We start from the raw sequence: 22,276 nt of genomic DNA, 5'->3' as shown, positions 1-22,276 counted from the left end.
TCTATGTTTAAAATACAAAATATATTAAAATAATTATTAAATCTGATTTTCTTTAGGTATCACTTCTAACGGTTATGGTTGTGCCAGACCGGGCAGACCTGGAGTCTATACGAAAGTGCATCATTATCTTCCTTGGATCGAACATATAATTTCCAGAGAAGATATTCGATCTTCAATAGCTTCCTGCAAAGGTCATCGATGTCCTCTAGGCGAGTGTTTGCCAAAATCTCGAATATGTAATGGGTTTCTAGAATGTTCGGACGGTAGCGATGAACGTAATTGTTCTATTAATTTATAGAAATGAAGACTGATTGTATTTGTATTTATTCGTTCCATTTTATGTATTAAACGAACGAATTAATTAAAATAAAAGAACTTTAATGTATAAAAAAATTTATGAATTTATATTTATAATATAATATAATTATAATATTATATTAAGAATTTATATAAATTTATAAGTTTTAAGAACAATTATATAGCATAAGAAGATAAAAAAAAATGAATTTTTTAAAGTTAAAAAACATAGTGAAAACACAAATACTAAAAATATGTTTCATCATTAAAATATGAAATTTTCCATCTATGGAAATATTTTTGTGAAATATAATTCGTTGATTTTATATAAATGTGCAATAAATAGCTAGAAATCAAAAGTTAAAGATAAATGTAGAGAGTATGATATGTTGAGAGTATGTATTGAACATCAAATGTAAAATGTTTCAAAAAATTTTAGTTATTAATGATAATTAATAACACTATTAACTGATTTATACTCTTTTATACAATTATCTTTGCGTTTGATAATTAACAATAATATGTTTAAGTTATAGGAATAGATTTACTAATTGATTATATATTAAGAAAATCTTCGTGATTAAATTATTTCTACGAAAATAGTATGAATAATTGCGAAGAATAGTATTTTTGAATCATCCGGTTGTTAATTCATAAATACTTATTAGCATAGAAACCTGGCATTTTGATTCTTTTGCTTTATTAGTTACAAAAATGAATCTTAAGGCCACGTATATCATGTTCATTAATTTCAGTTTCTTTGTAAACTCGAAGTTTTTTAACATAATGTGTATATATATTATATCGTATCTAATTATGTAAAAAAATTCTTTTAATGCTAATAAATAAGAATTTTTAAAAAAATAAGTTCTCGTTCATAATTTTTTATCTGAAAAATATAATAAATAACATTTTAATTAACATAATAATAACGTTTTAATTAATATAATATCTTCAATTGAAAAGTTCAGTATGAAGAATTATAATACAAGATTTAAATAGTATAATTTGTTTTATTAGGACAATTAGAAATAGCACTGAAAATCATATTGAGAAATAAATATTAATCTCGATATAATACTCTATCGATATTAAAACGAAAAAAAGATTGTTAGGGATTACTGCATTATGGGCAGCACGATCCTTACTGGTAAATAATTTTAATCAAATAACTATTGTTCAATAATCATACAAATATGTTTAGTATCGTATAAATAATAAAAACAGTCATAAACTCTTTCGAGTTTTCCCTTCGTCTCTTTAGTAGAAAGGATCGAACTGCTAAATTCATTATTATTCTATCATGACATCATTTTAAATCATGACATCATGACGTCATTTTAAATCGTGCCTTTAAGTAGTTAATATTAGATTATACCTACGATTAGCACAATATACTAAATATTAAAAATCACAATGTAATTTATTTCAAACAGCACGCTTTTAAAATTCAATATCGAGTTTATAATTCATTTATTATTTCAAAATGTTCTTTTTTTACGGTTAGATTATCAAGATTTTTGCACAACCGTTTTTTTCTTTTTTGATGATTTTTAACTACGTATACATTTTGAATTTGAAAATTCTCAAACGCGCCTAAAAAATCGATGTTATTCATAAAATAAATTTAGCATCCCATTTTATTTACACATCACGAACATTTATAAACACGGAAGACTCACAAAATAAAAGCTCAAACATTAAAATCGAAATGATATTATTATTATAATATACCGATACGAAATAATTTATTTCTAATTAATTTTTTTCTAAAAAAAACTAATAATACCATAAACAAATGATATGTAAAATAAATGTGATGCAAAAGTCTAAAGTTAATATTATTAACTCTCTCGCTGCAGGCCAAGTTTAATACGTATGATAATAATAGAATGCATAAAATACGTAGAAAATATCAGTATAGTGATATTTACTGAAATTTATTTAAATCCATGATTTATGACACAACTATGTCCATTAAAATAAAAAATTAAATATATCTGTACAAGTACAAGAGCATTTTTGAGCACTTATAGCGCTAATAGCAGCGAAAGGGTTAAATTATCGATATGATTGATCACTAACATTGTATAAATGACTCGTGAATGCTTCCTGATATTTTGATTTCTCAGAAATTGTTTATATATGCATCACCCTCTATTCTCCTGTCAAGAATATCAAGTGACAATTCCATGGCGAGTACAACTGAAAAATCTCGGGAAGCAAATTTGGTGTGGACAAAAGTTTGATCACAATAAAAAATGGTGTAAATATATAAAAGGTCAGATTTGAAAGTAGAAAAACTTTTGTCCATACCATTTTAATCCAATCTACAGGCTCCTCATCTCAGCACCAATGTGCGTAATAATATATCCATGAAGAATGTCGATTCCATTTTCTTCCATTATCACCTGTTAGACGAATCACAATATTACTAGAGATTTAATTATGACTATATTACAAAATATCGAGTTGCAGACAATCGAATATCTGCGTGTTTATAAAGTATATAATTTAATAAGATTCGTTTAAATTGAGCATCATTTTAAAGTGATTCCAATTTCATTCGCAATGGAATCGATAATCTTCATACAGTACGCGAATATGTTCGAAACAAGATAGGGCAGCGATATTAAAACATTCAATCGATTTATCTAATATAATTCTATGCTTTTGTATGTACTCGCATTTTTCCCTAATTCTCCATCCTTCTCTTATAATTCTTAAATTAGTTAAAGAAGCAATAAATAATAATTCGACAAATTCTCTGAAGATGATATTTCTAATGAGCTGTACTCGTAGACAGACGTTTAGTTAGGCTATGAATAATTGAATTATCGAATAATTGAATTACTTTAGCCCAGCGAATCAATTGCGATCGTACTCAAACCTTTGGGACTAATAGTTGTTTTGAATTGCTCTGGTATAGGATATTCAACCTGTAAAAATATATACCAAAAAAAGAAAAGATTAAAATGAAAATATAAAAATATACAGAAATCTATTTATTTAAATATTTAATAAACTCACATAATCTCCATTTCCTTTAGGTACCATAACATTCATTTCGCTAGATTTGCTACTAATAAATTCCACATCTAATGATTCCGAACTCAAATACATTTGACAACCATCTGTCTTGTCAATAGAAATTGTGGGAACTTTTCCTAAAACCTATAATTAGATAAAAAGGAAATAAATTAATTTTGTACACACTTTATATACATTATCGATATTTATATATCGAAAAATAACAACTGCTAATCGCAGTTTTTTTCAATTTTCCACATTTCACATAGTGTAGGTAAAAATAATTATAAATAGGAATTGATCACATTTTGAAACCTATAATTTGATTTTTATAACACACCTAACAGATTTTACACCTCTTTTCAAAATGCATTGGCAATTCGGTAAGATTCTCTTCGATATTTTCCTATATAATTAATAACTAATAACTAAAATTCAATATTTCGAGTCAAACAAATCTATCTCGTTCACTTAATCGACAAACAGGCGGAAATCTTGAACCTGTGCAAATGATCTGTGAAATTGATTGGAAAGAATGTCCAAAAGCAATCGCAAATTATATTTGGAGTGAGATTGTAACCGATGTCCTCGACTACTTGAGGAACGAAAGCATAGTCTGGCGGGTACAGAGAATTATTATTTTTGACTTGCAATGAATTAGAAGTCTATGAATACATGAACATAGCGGTCAGGTAAGTTCTTATAACTGATAAGACTTTTTATATCTGAACGCTATGTTCACTATTTATCATATGAAAAAAAGGATTAAAAAAATTACCTTTACAATATAAATATTTTACTAACCATATTAATATTTGAAGGTAGTAGCCGTATGTTCTCTATTCATTATATTACTGCGCGTAATATATCTCAAAGTAAAACGTAGTAATAACACCGCTATCGATAAAGATATTCTCAATAAAGTGGGATACAAAGTAGAAGATCTTGAATTGAAAGTTAACATATTGACGTATAAACTTCAATACGGTAGTTGGCCTCTACCTCACCAAGTTCAGAAATCAAATTTCAAGAAAAATTTGCGAAATCTTAGACTAACTCTATCCAGTCCTAACGACCGCAATAATTGGATAAAACATGTTTTATTAAGGTATCAAAATTGTAATTATAATAATAATTTTTAATAGTACAGAAAAGATTAAAATAATATAAAAAAATAAAAATATATATAGCATTTTATTAAAAATTTTAAATTGAAAAAAAAATTGTTTTTCTAGCCCCAGACATAAAGAATCATATCTTTCATATTCAAAGTATTATCCTTCAGAACATCATTTGACGGAATTGTTTGATGCAAAGAAAAAGAGTGTGTACCCTTATCTCCGGCAAGAAAACTTACCAGTGGAATATAGTAGTAAATCGTCTAAAAGTAGTAGTGACAAATCTCTAAAGTATAATCACATATCAAAAATATTTTTCCAAATAATTTTAATAATTAAGATTATCAACATATTAAGGTAATTTTATTTTTAGATTAAATTCTACGTTTAAAAATATAATGAAACGAAAGCATTGTGATACATTCAAGAATGAAAATTATGAAATGCAATACAGAAATGCGATATCGCTACCATTATTTTCAAAAAGAAAATATAATAAAACAGGAAGAAAAGCAAGAAAAGATGTGAAAGACACTGAAACCGGAAAAATAACAATGGCTTGTAAGAAATTCACAAAAACCATGGATGATTGCAAAAGATATTTGAAAGAATTACATGATAGCAATAAAAACCTTGGATTGATCTGTAGTTCGTCTGAAATTAGTTATGAATCCTCGATTAAAAATGTTTGGTCAGATACGCAGGTAATTGAATAAAATAAAATATTAGAAAATAAAAAAAAAAATAAAAAAAATAAAAAAAAAATAAAAAAAAAAGACAATATTAAATTTGAATATTACATTATAAGGAAAAAATTGTTAATAACGTATTCAATCCTATTACAGCAACAAAAATATGTTGAAACAACAAATCCAATTAATTTAAATGAAAATCTCAACAATAAAGAAAATGAAGATGAAAAAGAGGAAAGTAAAAAAATGAAGAATTTTGAAAAAATTGATAACAAACAACAAAATAACGATCAATGTTTAGAACTATCAAATGCGATTTATCCGGTATTACAATTAATTGACAAACGTTTATTACCCCCAAAAATGAATATATCATTTTATACTGACATGTTTCCTCAGCAATTAACGTCGAAGATGTTAATTCCATGTGAACGAAGAAAATACACAAAGACGTCTGAAGAAGCGTTGTATCAAGTAAAAAAGAAATTAGAAAGTTTACATAATGTTTTGCGTATGTACGAGTTACAAAAAAGCGAGACAAAAATATCAGAGAAACAACAGGAAGACAATAACAAAATGAACAATACCTGCCAAAATGTTATGGACACACTTGTCTCAGTTACAACAGAAGGTAACAATCGAAATAGAATTAAAAAAACCAAAATAAATTTTAATAATAATAATAGAAACAACAGCAAGGAAATTCAACAAACAACTTCTAATAGTTCTGAACTATATGAAAGTGATGAAACAATAAAAAGTTCAATAGTATCGATACAAAATTATTCCAGTACGCTTAATGCATATTGTGTAAATAATATAAATGATCCTTATTGTTTGCTTACGGAAAAAAGATCCCCCAGAAATTATGATGAATTAGAGATAATTCCAAATAATCAAATTGTATATTCCTCTAGTGTTAAATACGAACGAATTCCTGAAAGAATTTATTATACTCTTTCATCTGATTCTTCTGATGGAAATGAAGATAAAAAAAAAACTGCAATATCAGAAACTTTAACATCATTTCCAAATGTATACATCAAGAATAATCAAACAAAGTCATTCAGTTTCTCCAATCAATATCCAATTCCAATGGAAACTGATGAAGATGTAATAATGACAACAACCTCGAGTCGAACAGAAGTATCAAAAGATAGTGAATTTGAAGATAAGTCGACAGCATTGTTACTTCAAGAAGCATTGCAATTCAAAAAAGCTCTATTAACGCGCGTTGAACTAGAAAAATTATGTTATACAAGTGATAAAAAAGAAGAAATAAATAACGGATCAGAATCAGATCATGGTAAATACTCTTATATTAATAATAGTTTACAATCTAAATTTTTGGATATCATATCAGAGGAGCAATCAGTTAGTAGTTCTACTGAAAAAACCAGTAGAACTTATATGTTTTTCAATTTAAAACAAGACAACCAATTCAACAATGATATATTAGATTTTACTCAACGAAATGATTTCAATACACATAAAAAATATTTGGACTCAAAACACACTCTTAGTTCACCTTCTGAATATTTTAGCTTTTGTAATATAACTCAGAAAGAAAATGCAATTAATAGTAGTCAGCTATCTTTACCAAATCATAATCATTTTCAAGAAAACGAATCTATAGAAGTAATTCCAAGTACTTTGCAAATAGAATATTTAAATGATACTTTGAATGAATCTAATGACAAGCTTATAACATTTTCAAGTTGTTTGAATACAACAGAAACAAATATGAATGAACAACAAATATGTTATGATTGTGTGAATAAAACACAGAATTTCAAAGAACATTTCACACATATAAATAATATAAATGAATTTATAACTCAAAATATTAATAGCGTAGAATTATTTTCACAAGATTTAGATACAGTTCCTTCAATAAAAAAAATTGAAAATTCCAATAAAAATATAACTTCTAATTTTCTTAACTCCGAATCTTTGAAACAATATAACAGTGTTAAAAGTATTAAAAATATAGATGATACATCAAAACTAAATATATTGAATGATAAAGAACATATTGAAGATAATGAAATTTTATCATGTAATTCAAATTTAACATTAAAAAGAAATCCTGGCGCATGTTCGCTATTCGAACAAACAGTGACACATGTACATGCGAATAAAATATTAGAAATAGATGATTTGCTTGAAAGTAGTGATCCAATAAATGATGATGAATTATCATTTAATGAAAGTAAAGAAACTTCGTTTGAAATGAATTTAATACAGGATTCATTAACATCCTGTATACATTTTTCTAATGATTCTAATTATCCAGAACCATCATCTGTGACAATATTAGTTAACAAATCAATAGATGAAGATAAATTGGACTTAGATTGGTTAAATGTCAACAATGATTTCAGTGATGATGAGAAAAATATAAAAACATATTCAACAAACACAATTACTCTTGAAAAATATGATACAACAAATACAGATAATTATAAAGAAACAAAAATTCATTACAATAAAAATGATAAACTTGAAGATGAAAAAATTAATTCAACTATACAAAATTCATTTGAAAATCTACATAAAAAAGAAATAGTTAGAGACCCGGATTTTTATAAATCTTATTCCAATCTCATTTCTCCACATAGTAGTATGTACTTTACAGATGAAGCTTCAAGTTCCAATATAAAATTAAATACTCATAATTCAAAACTTTATAAAGGTTATTTACATTCTAATATATATACACAAAATAATAAGGAAAATGAATTATGTTGTGAGAATAAACATTTGAAACATAATATCGAAACATTTTCAATGTCGATATTGAATGAAAAGAAAAAAACAAATTTCCCAATTTTGACAAACAATGACAAATCTTTTATCAAAATTCCAAATGATAGATCAGAGAGTAAACAAAATTTATCAGAATCTAACAAAATATATAATGAAAATGATCCACTTAAAACTTGTACAGAAAATAAGAATACGTTGTTAATTAAAGAAAGAAAAATTTCAGAAAAAGAAAATGATATTTTGAATAACAAATCTTTAATTTCATATAAGGATATTAAAAATTATAATTTAATATCTACAGAAAATGTTTTATCAAATGAGATATTACCCAATTCGGTAAATAATAATGAAAAATTAGAACAATATATTACATCATCAAATCTATCTTCACAACAAATTTCTCCAAAGGAAACGAAAGAAAATAAAACAATAAAAAAAATAAATACAACAGTGAAATCACGAAGTCATGAAAACTATATTTCCAATATCGAAAAATTAAAGAAAACAAATTTACAGAATTTAAAATGCTTAAAATCCGATTTATTGAACACGGATCGAATTAAAACAGAAAATAATAAAAATATAACATATACAAAATTAAGAGATCTATCGGCAGAACCTAAGCGTAATACAGAAAATAGTATTAAATTAGATAAAAAAAGATCACGGTCACAAATAAGTTTTCGAACGAACGAATTATTAAAAGAAGATACATTACAACCACATGAATTCCCAAGCAATAAAAATTCTATAAATTGCATTAAATCATTAGAAACGAAATTTAAATTAAAAGGTCCTTTAAAATCTTTGACACCAACGCCGAAAACGTCTTCAAGATCTTGCATACCGATTTTGAAAAGCCGTTTGGAAGCAGCTCGAAAGATTGAAAATGAATCGCGACCTAAAAGTCCAACGAGAGGACCACTAACAATGACTATGTCCTGGAGAGATAATTTATGTAACAAAAATCAAAATGTAACAGATGAAGTTCAAGTAGAAGGTAAAATAAGAAGTAATGATCCGCCTATAGAAGGAGTAAATTATGCAGAAAAGATAAATAATAGTGGTAATCATAATCAAGATTCAATAAAAATATCGCAAATTGTACAAAATAACGTAAATGAAAATGCTGATAATAATATTATCTCGCAAGAAAAAATGATAATATATGTTAACATATTCACAAAATATGACGATAATACTACAAAAATAGTGAATCCAAATAAATTTCTGGATTATATGAAGAATAGAAAATTAAATATGCAACAATTGCAAGAAAATCAAGTTAACGAGAAACATTCTGAACTTCATGAGACCTCTACAAAGAACGAGAAAGATACAATACATAAAATTGTTACAGTCGTTTCTTCTGTTATAGATGGTAATGAATTAAATGAAACTACGTCAACTAAATCATCAATATTGAAATCACAAAAAAATTCGTTGTCAAATATTTTACTAAATGGTCAATTAAAAAATTTATGTTTCTTATCCGTTGAACAAAGAGAAATCGATGTAACTGCTAAACCTTCCGTTGTTGATACAAGCACATCGATATCGGATTTAGATAATATTTCAAAGATATCAAAAAGTACATTAAATAAATTTCAAATATGCGGAACACCTAAAGAATTAAACAATGAGGAATATATAACGTTACTAGAAATTCTTCATCAGGAATCCAATTTTGTACATTTACGAGAATTGCAAAATATTTGTAAAAAACTTGTATCGGAACATACAAAAATTTAAGCAAAATTTAATCATAAATATAAAATATTCTTCTGTATTTATAAAATTCATAATTAATAATGGCACTTATATATATATATATATTTTTTTTTTGTAATATTACACTTTTATTTCATGATATAGAACATAAACTAAATGTAATTATATTGTATATGTATATACTTATTTGGAAATAAATATATTTTTTACATAATATTTTATATAATAAAAATTAAATCCTATTGCTTTTTTTATAATAAAATAATATATATAATAAAAATAAATAACATACCTGCATTTGCACACTTTGACAATTGACGAATTCAATACTCGATACAACGGAGTCGAAAACAACAGATGATTTACGACATGAATCCATAACAATGGAATTAACTTTGCCTTTAATAACTAAAGTACTATCTTGACATCGAAACATGTAGATTACATTGTTCATTTCCACATTATCAATAAGTAAATCTTTATTACCTTTATGATATTCCTATAATAAAATAAAATATATAAATGTTTTATAAATAAAATATATTTCTAATAAAATTTAATAATATTTTATTTAAAATAAAATAATAAATATTATTTTACCACAAGCCATTTCTTTCCATCTCTTGTAAATACAGGTGGTTTATCAATTGGTGCATTTGCAGATGGTACTGTTTTTATTGGTACAGCATTACCAACAATTGGTGCTTTAAATGGTGCTGGTCCAGTTCTCAGTGAAGGATTTTTATGTGTTTGCATATCTGATGTAACTTTCTTTAAATCTATAAATATTGATTAATTTTAAAGATATTACTACTTGAATAAAATTAGTATTTAATAACTGTACTATTATATTTACTTTTTGTAATAGCTTCTCCTTGATTAATTTCGGCGAAAAGAGCACTTCTATCATCACTAATATTTGCTGGTGTTATATCTGTCATGAGCATACATGGTGGTGGAGGTGGTGGTATACCTGCTGGTGCAGAGCCAGTTTTTGCCCATACTAGTCCTGTAGTGTGATGTTGACGCACATATTGCTGCAGATCACTTAATGTTTGTATCCAAGCTTTACACCATTCAGCATGTATTTTATCTCTGTAGATATAAAAAACTATATGAACTTTATATCAATAATTAATTTCTAATATAAAGAAAATTATAAGTTATAGAAAATAATAAGGAAAATATTTGATTTATTATTGAGTTAATTAAAGATCTAAAATAAAAACTTACTTTTCTTTCCATTCCTTTAAAACACGATTTGTATAGAATTGTCCAGCATCATTCATTTCTTTCACATAAGGAGCTGGAGTAGGTGATACTGCAACCCAACCCAAAGCTGGAATACTTTCACTAATTGCTGATAAATGATTGAAAAATTGAGATCCTCTATTTTTTTCGCGAAATTCTTGAATTTGTTGAATTTGTGTAGATGTAGGTGCAAGAAGAGAAATTTGTTCTGATTGATTTGCTGGAGATGGGCGACTTGCTGCAGTTTGAATGAATTCCAATTGAATTCTACAAAAAAAAATTATAATAATAATTTACATGGTCATATATACAATCTGAAAAATATTGGAATTTATTAGTATAAAGTATTTACTTAAATGCTTTTTCTACAAGTTTGCTATGAGTAGCTACATCACCACCAATTTTCTCACTTAGTTGCAGATATTCTTTCACAGGACCAGCTAAAAAATCTTCATATCCTGCGACTGACATGATGATAAAATTATCTGCTATTTTTTTATTTATTGAATGGGAAGATGAGGCAGATAGTATTGAATCACTATTTTTTATGGATTGAGACCTTTTTGGTGATGGTGTACTTGTTTGAACAGCAGAATCTTGAGTTTCAATTGTAGATTGGGCTCTTACTTTTTCTAATCTTCTTGTAACGTTTTCTAATCTATTTACCAATTCTTCTAAATGTTCTTCCTTTTCATTAACTTCACAACCTTCAATTATAATACATTTTTTACTTAAAATTGAAATGTTCTAAAATTGTTAATATAAGAAAATTATATTTTTTATTTTTAATAAAATAATTATTAATACATGCAAATAATAAAAAAATATAATTTATATGTCCATAAAATTTAGTAAAAAAAAAAGGTAAGTATTAAGAAATAATATTTTTTATAATAAATGTAATATTTGAAAACAGAAAATAATAAATTCACAACTAAATTAATAATCATGTCATACATCAATTATAAAATATAAAATTCTCATTAATCAGAGATATATTCCAAAAATTCGTAATTATAGCGGATATATTAAATATAGAATGAATGTATAAATAGTTACATCAACATCCATAGCCACTAGATCATTAAATTGCAAGCAATAAATAATGTTAGATTATAAATTTATATAATATTCATACAAATTGATTAAATAAAATTATGTATACTTGAAAATATTTATATAAAATTAATTTAAATATATGATTATCTCATATCTATAAATACACATAATAAATAAACTTTATAAAAATTAATTATATTAAATTATATTAGAAATTCTAATTTAAAACAAATTCATATTACTACAATTAATTTTCATATCAATTTTAATTAAAAATTCATGAGATATATTAGAATCAAAATTAAAAATAACTTCTTTTAACTAGTTTTAAATTTATAATAAGATATGAAATAATAAAAAATTAATTCGTTACCGCTGCTTCAATTTATGATTAATAGCACTTTAATTTCACAATTATCCTTTTTTTTAATTAAAAATTATTTTTATATAGATAAAGATTTTTACATAGAAAATAATATATAGTCTTTTCAGAAACGTTCGAAGAACTAAACTACAGTTCTAATGATATTCAACACGAGTTGCCGCGAACTATTCTTAGGAAATCTGCGAAAATTGAATCATGCGTAGGTAGATATCACTCTGTATAGAATCTCACAGAATCATAAATAATTAATAATTAAAATACTTCGTATTATTATTTATATTATATGTATAATTACTCATTTGTATAAAATTAAAAATATAAAATTGAAAATAATATTATTATAATATTTAATTGATATTTTATATTTACAATTAAAACAAAATAAATAGTTTTAAAAAAAACCAAAAAATCATATAAAATATTTTTAGTAACTTTTTTTTTTAATGAAAATAACTTATCAAATAATAAACTGAAAATTAAAAAGTAAAAAGTAAAATAAAAGTAAAAAGTAAAAAAGTAAAAAATAGTAACTAATAATACTATCATCCAATAACATGTATGAAATCAATATAAAATTTTGTCACATTTCACAATTTAGAAATGAATAATAAAATAATGAAAAACAATTCGCAATACATATTCATATGAATCTTTTATATATATATATATAAAGATTCATATATATATTATATATATATATGCTATCTATGCTTAAATTTTAATAAAAAATTTAAAATCAAATATTCACAAAAATAAAAAACAAAAAATAATAATATTATTAAAAAAATAAAATAAAATATAAATGTAAGTATATGTATATAGATTGTTTTGGAACAAAATAATTTTGGCAAACTGTTAAGATCGCTTAAAAAATTTCGTTTTGAATAATAAATAGATATAATGCATTTTTCCCTCAACATTTATAGTTATATTTGACTAAAATTTTACCATAATTTTTAATGAAAGATTTAATAAAAATTATAAATAAATATTATCATAAATTCCATTGTAATAATGGTTTAAAATATAAAAATATAAATTCAAATTTAAACATAAACGATAAATTATTATATCAAAAACACAAAATATTATAATTTTAGTCTGAATTTAAATAGATGTTATTAAATAATTTTTTAATATTTTTAAAACTTTTTAACTTTTAACTACATAAATATTCTAACATACATATATGTTATATTATATTCATGTTATACACTTCATTAGTTTCAATTTCAAACAATTTCAAACAATTTCACAAAATATTTTTCATTCTAAAACATAATCGACAAATAAGAATAAATTTCTTTAATACTTGTATTCAATACTCTTAAGTTAATAAACAAATAAATTCGAACAGAAGATTTAAAAATCATACAAAATAAGAAATGGATTTAGAATGAGCCCTAACCAGCGTGCACCATCGGTCCTAGGGGGTCGAATCTCACTCTGTGCTCCGTCGCGTTTTGCGCGGCATGCAATAAATCGGAGAAGAATCTATGACGTCTTAAAGCTAGTTCATCACGAGCAACTGGCGTCGCCGGTGGTTCCTGCATTCCACTGCATTCTTCTGAATCGCCATCTTCTTCTTCCGAAAGCCACCGAGGAATTGATGAAACTGCGCATTGTATATCCGAATATAGATATTTCGTCTATTTAGGTATGTGTTACTCAATGAATGCAATTTCCCCACTCATAATTTAAAATCAATTTTATAAAAATAATAGTAAAGTTGCCATGAAAATTAATATTTTAAAAGAAACACAGTAAGATGAATGAATCGATTCATATTTCTCATTATGTAAATTGGTTAATTTTAATTTTATAAAAATCTGATATTTTTATTATTTCAAAATAGTTTGATCAAGATTATATTCATAAAAAAAATAATTTTATATATATATATATAAATAAATAAATATTATGATATTATATATAACAAATAATAATATAATATTATGATTATAATAATAATATAAATAAATAAATAAATATATATATATATATATATATATATATATATATGTCTAATGATTGAACTAAAAGATTGAAGAATTAATGAAATAATATATAAATAAAAAATAAATTATCAAATAAATTATAATTTTAAATGATTAAAATAAAATCTCATTAAAAATAATATTTGTTATTAAAAGTAAAACGAATAAAATGATTTGATTTATAATATTAATAAAGTAAATCGAATATAAAGAAATTTTAGCAAAAAAATGAAAATAAAATGTGAAGTGAGCAAATTGCATATTTAAATAAATGTATATCAACCATCATATACATGTATTATAACTCCGCAATGAAAATATACCTGGCGGCGTTTTTTTATTCGCATTGGTATCATTCGGACAAGCTTCGAAAACGGAATCATCACCTTCCTCTTCCGGTCCATCATCAATCGTTCTCTCGATATATGCGGAAGAATTATAAAGATTGGTTTTAATAGTACCAGGAACTCCAGAATTTAATATTGCCTTCATCACTCCACTCTCACTACTCCCATCATCATTTCCACTTATATTATCACTTTCCTCTACTTTTTCATTTCTATTTGCATTTTTAATTCCGTTTACCTCTTTATTTTTGTTTTCTATATTTGTTCGATCACTCGCATTTTCTATATCATCATTATTGTCAACATCATTTGATTTTTTTATCGATTCTATTCGTAATCGAGAATTATCATTATTCTCATCTCGTTTGCCGATAGGTAATGGACTCTTGACAGTTAAATCGTCGATTATTTCTACACCGTTATTCTCCATCGACGAAGAAATTTTCTCAAATCTTTGTATGTTACCGTTTAGTTTCTTTTCTCCTCCGATCGGTCCATTTTCCTCAGTTTTTAAAGAATCAGTATTAACCAATTGCGAATCAACCGCTTTTTGATTTTGCTTTGGCGTCGATTTCATCATTTCGCTATTCGGCTTCTCTTTCTTTGAGTTTTTGTTGCACACACAGCATTTAAACATCGTCAATATATATTATAGATTTTCGTTGTATCAGTAATAAAAGTTTTCGGTGCTTACTGAACTTTGATACTTTCAAACTAATAGTGATACACTTATATAATATGTATATATCATGTGGTATCGTTTTTTCCACCCGGTTTATATCGATAGTATCGATCCGTTCGAATCAATCGATTTGAAAAATGCGATAAAATTTATCAAGATGATTTTTTTGTATTAATAAAAAAAAGATGTTAACTTGTACAATATGAATAATCTCATAATATGAAACATGTGTATTGACAATTAATTTAAAATTTAATATTTTTATTTTAGATTAAATATCATATTTTTTAATTGTAACAATTATAATAGAAAACAGCATAAACATTTTTTAATATATAACGAGTATTGAAAATATCGAAGATAATAACACCGAATATAATTTAAGCTATAATTTAAGCTCACAGTCAATAGTAGTTCTTAAATATTTTAGTTCTGCTGGTCTTTCTCAAGCAACGGAACTAAATAACGAATACATATGTTTCAACCGGATTTCCCACGGGAATCACGCACTATAAATTGTTCAGTGTACAGTCATAGAAATTACATTTTCTTACAATCAGTTAATGTATATATCCATTAATATTATAAATTAACAATTAAATACATAATGTAAGAGAAATAATAAAATCATTAATTAATACCTCTTATTTTCTTTCTCTATACAAGTTATTCATAAATAACTTGATTAACATTAATACAATTATTAACAATCAACAATTATTGAAAGAAATTTATATTTATTATTTTGTTAATATAATAAAGATAAGATATTTAAGTAATTTTTATCTACTTATTCTATTTTTTATAAGCAACAGTTTTTAGAAAAACTTTCATAACATTATCATATATAATTATTTGCAACGAAATTAGAATATTTTTAAGAAATTGTACATGGATAAAATCTATCATATACTTTCCCCGCAAATTTCCCTTAATGGCGTGATGATCGATTCCAACAACGCCCAAGTTTACGTTACATTTTTCAAATCAGTATAACAGATATGAAAATGAAGGTTACACATATATTTTAACTACATATAAAAAAAAATCAATTCTTAAATATTTCAAAATATTAAGTGCTTATAACTTTTGAATAAAAAAAATACAAAGATAATAAATTTTGCATAAAAAAAAAATATATAAATTTTTTTCTAATAATAACCATAAACTTTTCCAAGCAATTTTTTATGATAAAAACATGGGATAATAAAAACAAAGAAATAAGAAACATTAGTCAATGAATAAATATACATATATAAATAATATCATCATAAACATTTTGGCTTTAATAACATATAAATAACACGATGAACTGAATTATATATGAACAAATGCGCAATTATCATAGAAAATTTAAATATTTTTATCTGCAATAAATCAATTGTATAAATTGAATTATACAGAACATAATTAACAATGTGCTGAACAAAATTATTATACAACGGATTAATCTTTACTCAAAAATTTACACAACCATTTTATACTTTTTTCTCTCATTAGTTTGATATTATTTTTTCTAAAATAGCTTCTTTAATAACAAAAATTTTTTTTGATTTTTAGAACATTGTCCAATTTTTAAAAAACGATAAATATTACACTTCACATTTATTTCAGTGCTACTAACACTTAAAAAAATAATAAATTCAAATAATAATGCACATTGTGAATGAAAATCTTGAATTAATTCACGAGATCTAAAGGGCGGAGTGACTACTCTCGAAAACAGTCTACTTTGGAAGCAACCGGCGCAATGCTCTACCGCTTTAGGTTTCGACCGGCATTCAGTGCTGCCACGGAGTGGTCGAGACCCGAAATTTTTGCAAGTACTTTAAGTACAAAATCACGTGCATGACTTTTGAAATCTAACTTTATTCCTAATAGAACTGTCAAACTTTAATTAAAATTATTATATTTCATAACAATATATATAAGATTATTATTGTTATAATTACAAAATTATTATTACAGCTATAAGATTATTATTTAAATTAAAAAATATTATTGCTAACAAAAGATAGTTAATAAATGAAATCATAAAATTTAATCCATCATAAAATTTTAATATTATAAAAAATAATACTTTAATTGATGATGAATACTTTAAATGATATGAATAATAAATTTGAATAATATGAATAACAAATTTTAAAATATTTATTTAATTTTATAGATAATTTTGAAATAATAAATATATACATTTAAATATAATTCTGAATGACTCATATTACAAATCATTTCCGGTATATCTCAATGTATTTTATTCTTTATTATGATTTATATAATTCATGCTGATAATGACACATTTCTACTATTAAATTAGAAAAAAGTTGAAATATTATTATTTTATAAATTATAGCATTAATATAAAATTATAAATAAATATCATAAGTTATGATATGAAAAGTAAAAATAAGTAATAGAGTGTTAATCATTATTTTGTAAAATATAAATATATACTTGAATTTGAATTTATCATAATATAAATATATATAATATAATATAAATATAAATATATATTTAAATATGTTATAATGATAATAATAAATTTATAATTAATATTTTTTATATATCTTTTGCATATTTTATTTAGTAATTAATTATATTGTAACTAATATTAAATAATATAACTATAACTATGTTATAATTAATTATTAAATAAAACATGTGTAAATGTGTTTATAATATATTCGTCTTTCATAAATCAAATATTATAAATAATAATATAATATCATAATTTGTTATATTATGTAAAAATTAATTAATACTCACGATTTTTCCACATATTTAAAATCTTTTTATAACTACCTGATACCATTCGCGAATTATCTTCTATTGTTTTACTAACTTTAGACATTGCAAACAATTTTTTAATTGCTATATATATAAATGATTATTAAAAATATAATATAAATATTTGAATTAAAATGTAAAAATTAATACGTCCGATATGTATGTGACGAATGATAATAACGGACTTACTTCGTCAGCTTTCACATCGGAATTTTAATCTTGCACAAGAATCATAGGAACATATAACCAACCTAATAATACAAAATCTCAATAATCAATATTTTGATAATTGATAAATGAATGAAATTATTTTATGATAAAACTTACAATTTTAAATAAAAAATCAAAAAACATTTATATAAATTTATATATATTTTTATCTGTTATATTAAATTTTGTTATTTTAAATATATCAGATAAAAATTTTTCTTTATAATATGATTAATAAATTTTAATTTATTTTCATTAAAAACTTTCATCGTCATTTGTACTTTATTATATATTTATTATTTATTATAATTATAAATCTCAAGTTTTAGTAAATATAAAAGAAAATAATATAAATTTTAATAACGAATATAAAATAAAATCTATATCGCACAATTTATTTAATAAAATTCATATAATTTTTAAATATTATAAACTGTTAAAATACATTACCAGGTATCAAGTGTCAGCACAATATGACTCATAATCGAAACAGCAGGAGATAAGTATACACAAGTATAATCACATATATAACCAAACTAAATGCACTTTTATATCTTATATAAAAAAAATCAAACAATTATTTGATCATTTATTATATAATATAATTACAATTTCCGCATATATTTATATATATAACATTAAAGTATAGATATAAACTGCGGAAACTCCATAAATAATAAAATGTTTTTAACATTGTTAATATGTATCTAGCGGCAGTGAGATGTATTAGTATGTATAGTTCAAAAAATATGTATTTACTTACCAATACGAAGCCTTACTGAAATTTAGCAATATTTACACTATTACTCTATGACAATTGACTTGATAACAACACAATTACGATACATAAATGTGAGAATTCAATCTGACAACATTAATACATGTACTGGGGCGTTTGCCGGATACCGGAAGTACTACTCTTGCTATTGTGTAAGTTTAGAATTTATCACACATGCGCCTAAGTTCGAACATTATCTTTAAAAAAAATTTCTTTAATCTTATAGAATTTTATAAATACAGGTATCATATTAATAAAAATAAAAAAATGTTATGTGATAAATCAATACATCATTACTGAAGTAATATTAAATTTATCTTTATACATTTTAATAAATTTTATATATCAATATGCATTTAAAACTATAATAGAATCATCACTGAGTCTCTATATAAATTGTAAAATGTTTTAAATAATAATAATATTTTAAGATAATATTTTAAATGTTCTGCATTTATTTATGTATATAATATTATATATTAGTGCTGCCATCTGGCTTTTACTTGATTCTTCGAAAAAAGTAATCGCAGTTATTAGTCACTTGTAATTTTATCTAATAATTATGTAATTTTATTTAAATTTTTTTGATAATATTCATTATTATATAAAATTAAGATTTAAAATTTTATAACTCATTTTCAAAATATAACTATTAATACTCTAAATTCGACTAATTATTTTAAAGGGTGGTAAGATTTTAAAGTATATATTCTTATATATATATTGTACTTATATTTCAATGAAAAATAATATGAAATAATATATAAAGTATTATTAATATATAAAATATATATAAAGTGATTAAATTAAACTATAAGTAATTAAAACAGGATAAAATATCATATAACCAGAAACATGAGCACAAAATTTATATTTATTGAGTCAATGAATATTCTTAGTATAATTCCTCAATATCATATATTTATAAAAACATTTTTGATTATTTTACTTATTTGGTTTATTAGTAAAAGATACTATAATAGTCATAAAAAAATAAATGAAGATGAAGTTGAAAAAAAACTTGCAGAATGGAAGCCTGAACCTCTTATAAATAATCCACAAACAAATCATTTATCACTAAATCCAAGATGTATAACATCTAGAGCGGGTAAAAGAATAGTAGTAGATGGAAAAGATTGTTTAAATTTAGGTACACATAATTACCTAGGTTTAACTGAAAATCATGAAATAGAGAAAAATGCAATAGCAGCGATAAGAAAATATGGAGTAGGTTCTTGTGGTCCACGTGGATTTTATGGTACTGTTGATGTTCATCTTGAATTAGAAGAACGTTTAGCAAATTATACAGATACAGAAGATGCCGTTGTATATTCATATGGTTTTAGTACAATTGCATCTGCAATTGCAGCATATTGTAAGCGCAAAGATCTTGTATATGTTGATGAAAAAGTAAATTTTGCTATACAAAAAGGATTAGATGCAACTAAAGCTAATATTATTTATTTTAAACATAATGATGTGAATGATCTTTGTAATTTATTAATTAAACAAGCAAAACTTGATAAACAAAATCCTAAAAAAGCAGCTAAAACTAAACGTTTTTTAATAGTTGAGGGTATTTATATGAATACTGGAAATATCTGTCCATTACCAGAATTAGTTATATTATGTAGAAAATATAAACTAAGAATATTTATTGATGAATCAATATCATTTGGAACCTTGGGTGAACATGGAAAAGGCATTACTGAATACTTTGATGTTCCTAGACATGAAATTGATATGATTATGGGTAATAATGCTATATATATTGTAATTACCATTAATAAAATGTTATAAATATTGTTATTATATTTTATAAATTTTATAGGTTCTTTGGATTGGGCAATGGGATCTATTGGAGGTTTTTGTATAGGTACATCATTTATTATTGAACATCAACGTTTATCTGGACTTGGATATTGCTTTTCTGCATCTTTACCGCCATTATTAACATCTGCTGCTATTACTTCTTTAGATATTATGGAAAATAATCCACAGATATTTAAATCATTAAAAGATAATTGCATAGCCATAAATGATGGCCTTCAAAACATTCATTGTTTAGAATGTTTAAGTTTTCCAGAATCTCCAGTAAAACATATATATTTAAAAAATAGATTAGATCGTGCTACAGAAGAAAAATTGCTTTCTAAGATTTCTGATAAATGTATTGAAAATAATTTAGCAGTTATAACTCCTGCCTACTTAGAAGCAGAAAAAAATTTACCTAGGCCTAGTTTAAGGCTTTGTATTTCTACACTTCTTAACAAAAATGATATTGATTTTGCATTGAATGTATTAAAAAAATGCGCTGAAGAAATCTTATCAATATAAATTAAAATAAAATAAAAAATATTAAGAAATCATTATTATTTCATATATATTATTTTATATACAAATTATTTTTATCTATTTATGTATACTTATTCATATACATTGTATAATACAGAAAAATCTTTTATTAATTATATAAACGTATTTTCCTCTTTTCTATAAACTTGACTTTTATTTTTTATTTAATACTACCCCATTTTAATATTATTATGATAATTATTTTATATTGCAAAGATTTATTTAAAATTCAATCTAAATTAAATGTAAATTATATGCAATTTTATATAAATAAATATAAAAAATAATATATGATTTTTTATCATTTCAAATTATATTTATTTATATGTATTTATATTATTAAATATATTATTATATTAATTTTATTAAATTTTATATTATATTATTTTGTATTATATTTTATATTATAGGTTATTATATTATGTCATATTACAGTTATTATATGTTACATTTTTAAATATGTATCTAATTTTATAATTTTTACTAGCTGTTTTTATAAATTTTAATGTATTGAATTTACAAATTATTTTTTTCCAAAATCTACAATTCTTGAAAAAATCATTTATAAAAAAAAAAATTAATTTTTTAACTTTGGAAGTGTTTTTGTCTCCTTATAATGATAGTTATTCATTTACTTTCTGTATGATTCTGTGGATTCATCCAAATAAAATGATATAAATAATTTATTAAATCATTTTGAAACATTTACATATGTGTAAATAATGATAAAAATTAAAAGAAAATATACAAAATGCATTCATTTTTTGTTTTTTTTTTGGTATTTT

At 23.6% G+C, this 22,276-nt stretch overlaps 3 protein-coding genes across 11 annotated transcripts; 2 read left to right on the top strand and 1 right to left on the bottom strand.

The window, feature by feature from the left end:
* Window positions 1-1,290: 1,290 nt before the first annotated feature.
* On the bottom strand, window positions 1,291-19,620 carry capt (adenylyl cyclase-associated protein 1). 5 transcript variants are annotated; one of them, XM_003695630.4, is made up of 9 exons: window positions 14,653-17,115; window positions 13,741-13,947; window positions 11,241-11,595; window positions 10,871-11,155; window positions 10,494-10,732; window positions 10,238-10,416; window positions 9,930-10,136; window positions 3,328-3,471; window positions 1,291-3,236 (listed from the first exon to the last, which is right to left on the bottom strand). In XM_003695630.4, the coding sequence occupies exons 1-9, from the start codon at window positions 15,311-15,313 to the stop codon at window positions 3,153-3,155; spliced, it is 2,361 nt and encodes a 786-aa protein (XP_003695678.1). In that variant the 5' UTR covers window positions 15,314-17,115; the 3' UTR covers window positions 1,291-3,152. The 5 variants fall into 5 exon arrangements, with proteins under 5 accessions (XP_003695678.1, XP_012344717.1, XP_086766804.1 ...); XM_012489263.2 differs by lacking the exons at window positions 13,741-13,947; window positions 14,653-17,115 and adding an exon at window positions 19,122-19,620; XM_086910678.1 differs by lacking the exons at window positions 13,741-13,947; window positions 14,653-17,115 and adding an exon at window positions 18,809-19,093.
* LOC116414752 (uncharacterized) lies at window positions 3,568-9,851 on the top strand. 4 transcript variants are annotated; one of them, XM_086910670.1, is made up of 7 exons: window positions 3,568-3,710; window positions 3,814-4,019; window positions 4,149-4,435; window positions 4,563-4,736; window positions 4,819-5,149; window positions 5,291-5,461; window positions 5,537-9,851. In XM_086910670.1, exons 5-7 carry the CDS (start codon window positions 4,844-4,846, stop codon window positions 9,656-9,658), a joined length of 4,599 nt encoding a protein of 1,532 aa, XP_086766796.1. In that variant the 5' UTR covers window positions 3,568-3,710; window positions 3,814-4,019; window positions 4,149-4,435; window positions 4,563-4,736; window positions 4,819-4,843; the 3' UTR covers window positions 9,659-9,851. The 4 variants fall into 4 exon arrangements, with proteins under 4 accessions (XP_086766796.1, XP_031773675.2, XP_086766795.1 ...); XM_086910669.1 differs by having other exon boundaries at window positions 3,569-3,710; window positions 3,814-3,950; XM_031917815.2 differs by having other exon boundaries at window positions 5,291-9,851.
* Window positions 19,415-21,636, top strand: Spt-I (serine palmitoyltransferase subunit I). Of its 2 annotated transcripts, XM_086910688.1 has the most exons (3): window positions 19,618-19,825; window positions 19,967-20,889; window positions 20,968-21,636. In XM_086910688.1, exons 2-3 carry the CDS (start codon window positions 19,992-19,994, stop codon window positions 21,471-21,473), a joined length of 1,404 nt encoding a protein of 467 aa, XP_086766814.1. In that variant the 5' UTR covers window positions 19,618-19,825; window positions 19,967-19,991; the 3' UTR covers window positions 21,474-21,636. The 2 variants fall into 2 exon arrangements, with proteins under 2 accessions (XP_012344718.1, XP_086766814.1); XM_012489264.3 differs by having other exon boundaries at window positions 19,415-20,889.
* Window positions 21,637-22,276: the final 640 nt, after the last annotated feature.

This window comes from Apis florea, unplaced genomic scaffold (assembly GCF_048593485.1).
Source record: "Apis florea isolate Af1SG1 unplaced genomic scaffold, ASM4859348v1 contig_3195_pilon, whole genome shotgun sequence".
In the NCBI taxonomy this organism is placed as follows: domain Eukaryota; kingdom Metazoa; phylum Arthropoda; class Insecta; order Hymenoptera; family Apidae; genus Apis; species Apis florea.
Note: the sequence above shows the minus strand (reverse complement) of the source record. Positions and strands in the feature narration are given on the sequence as shown.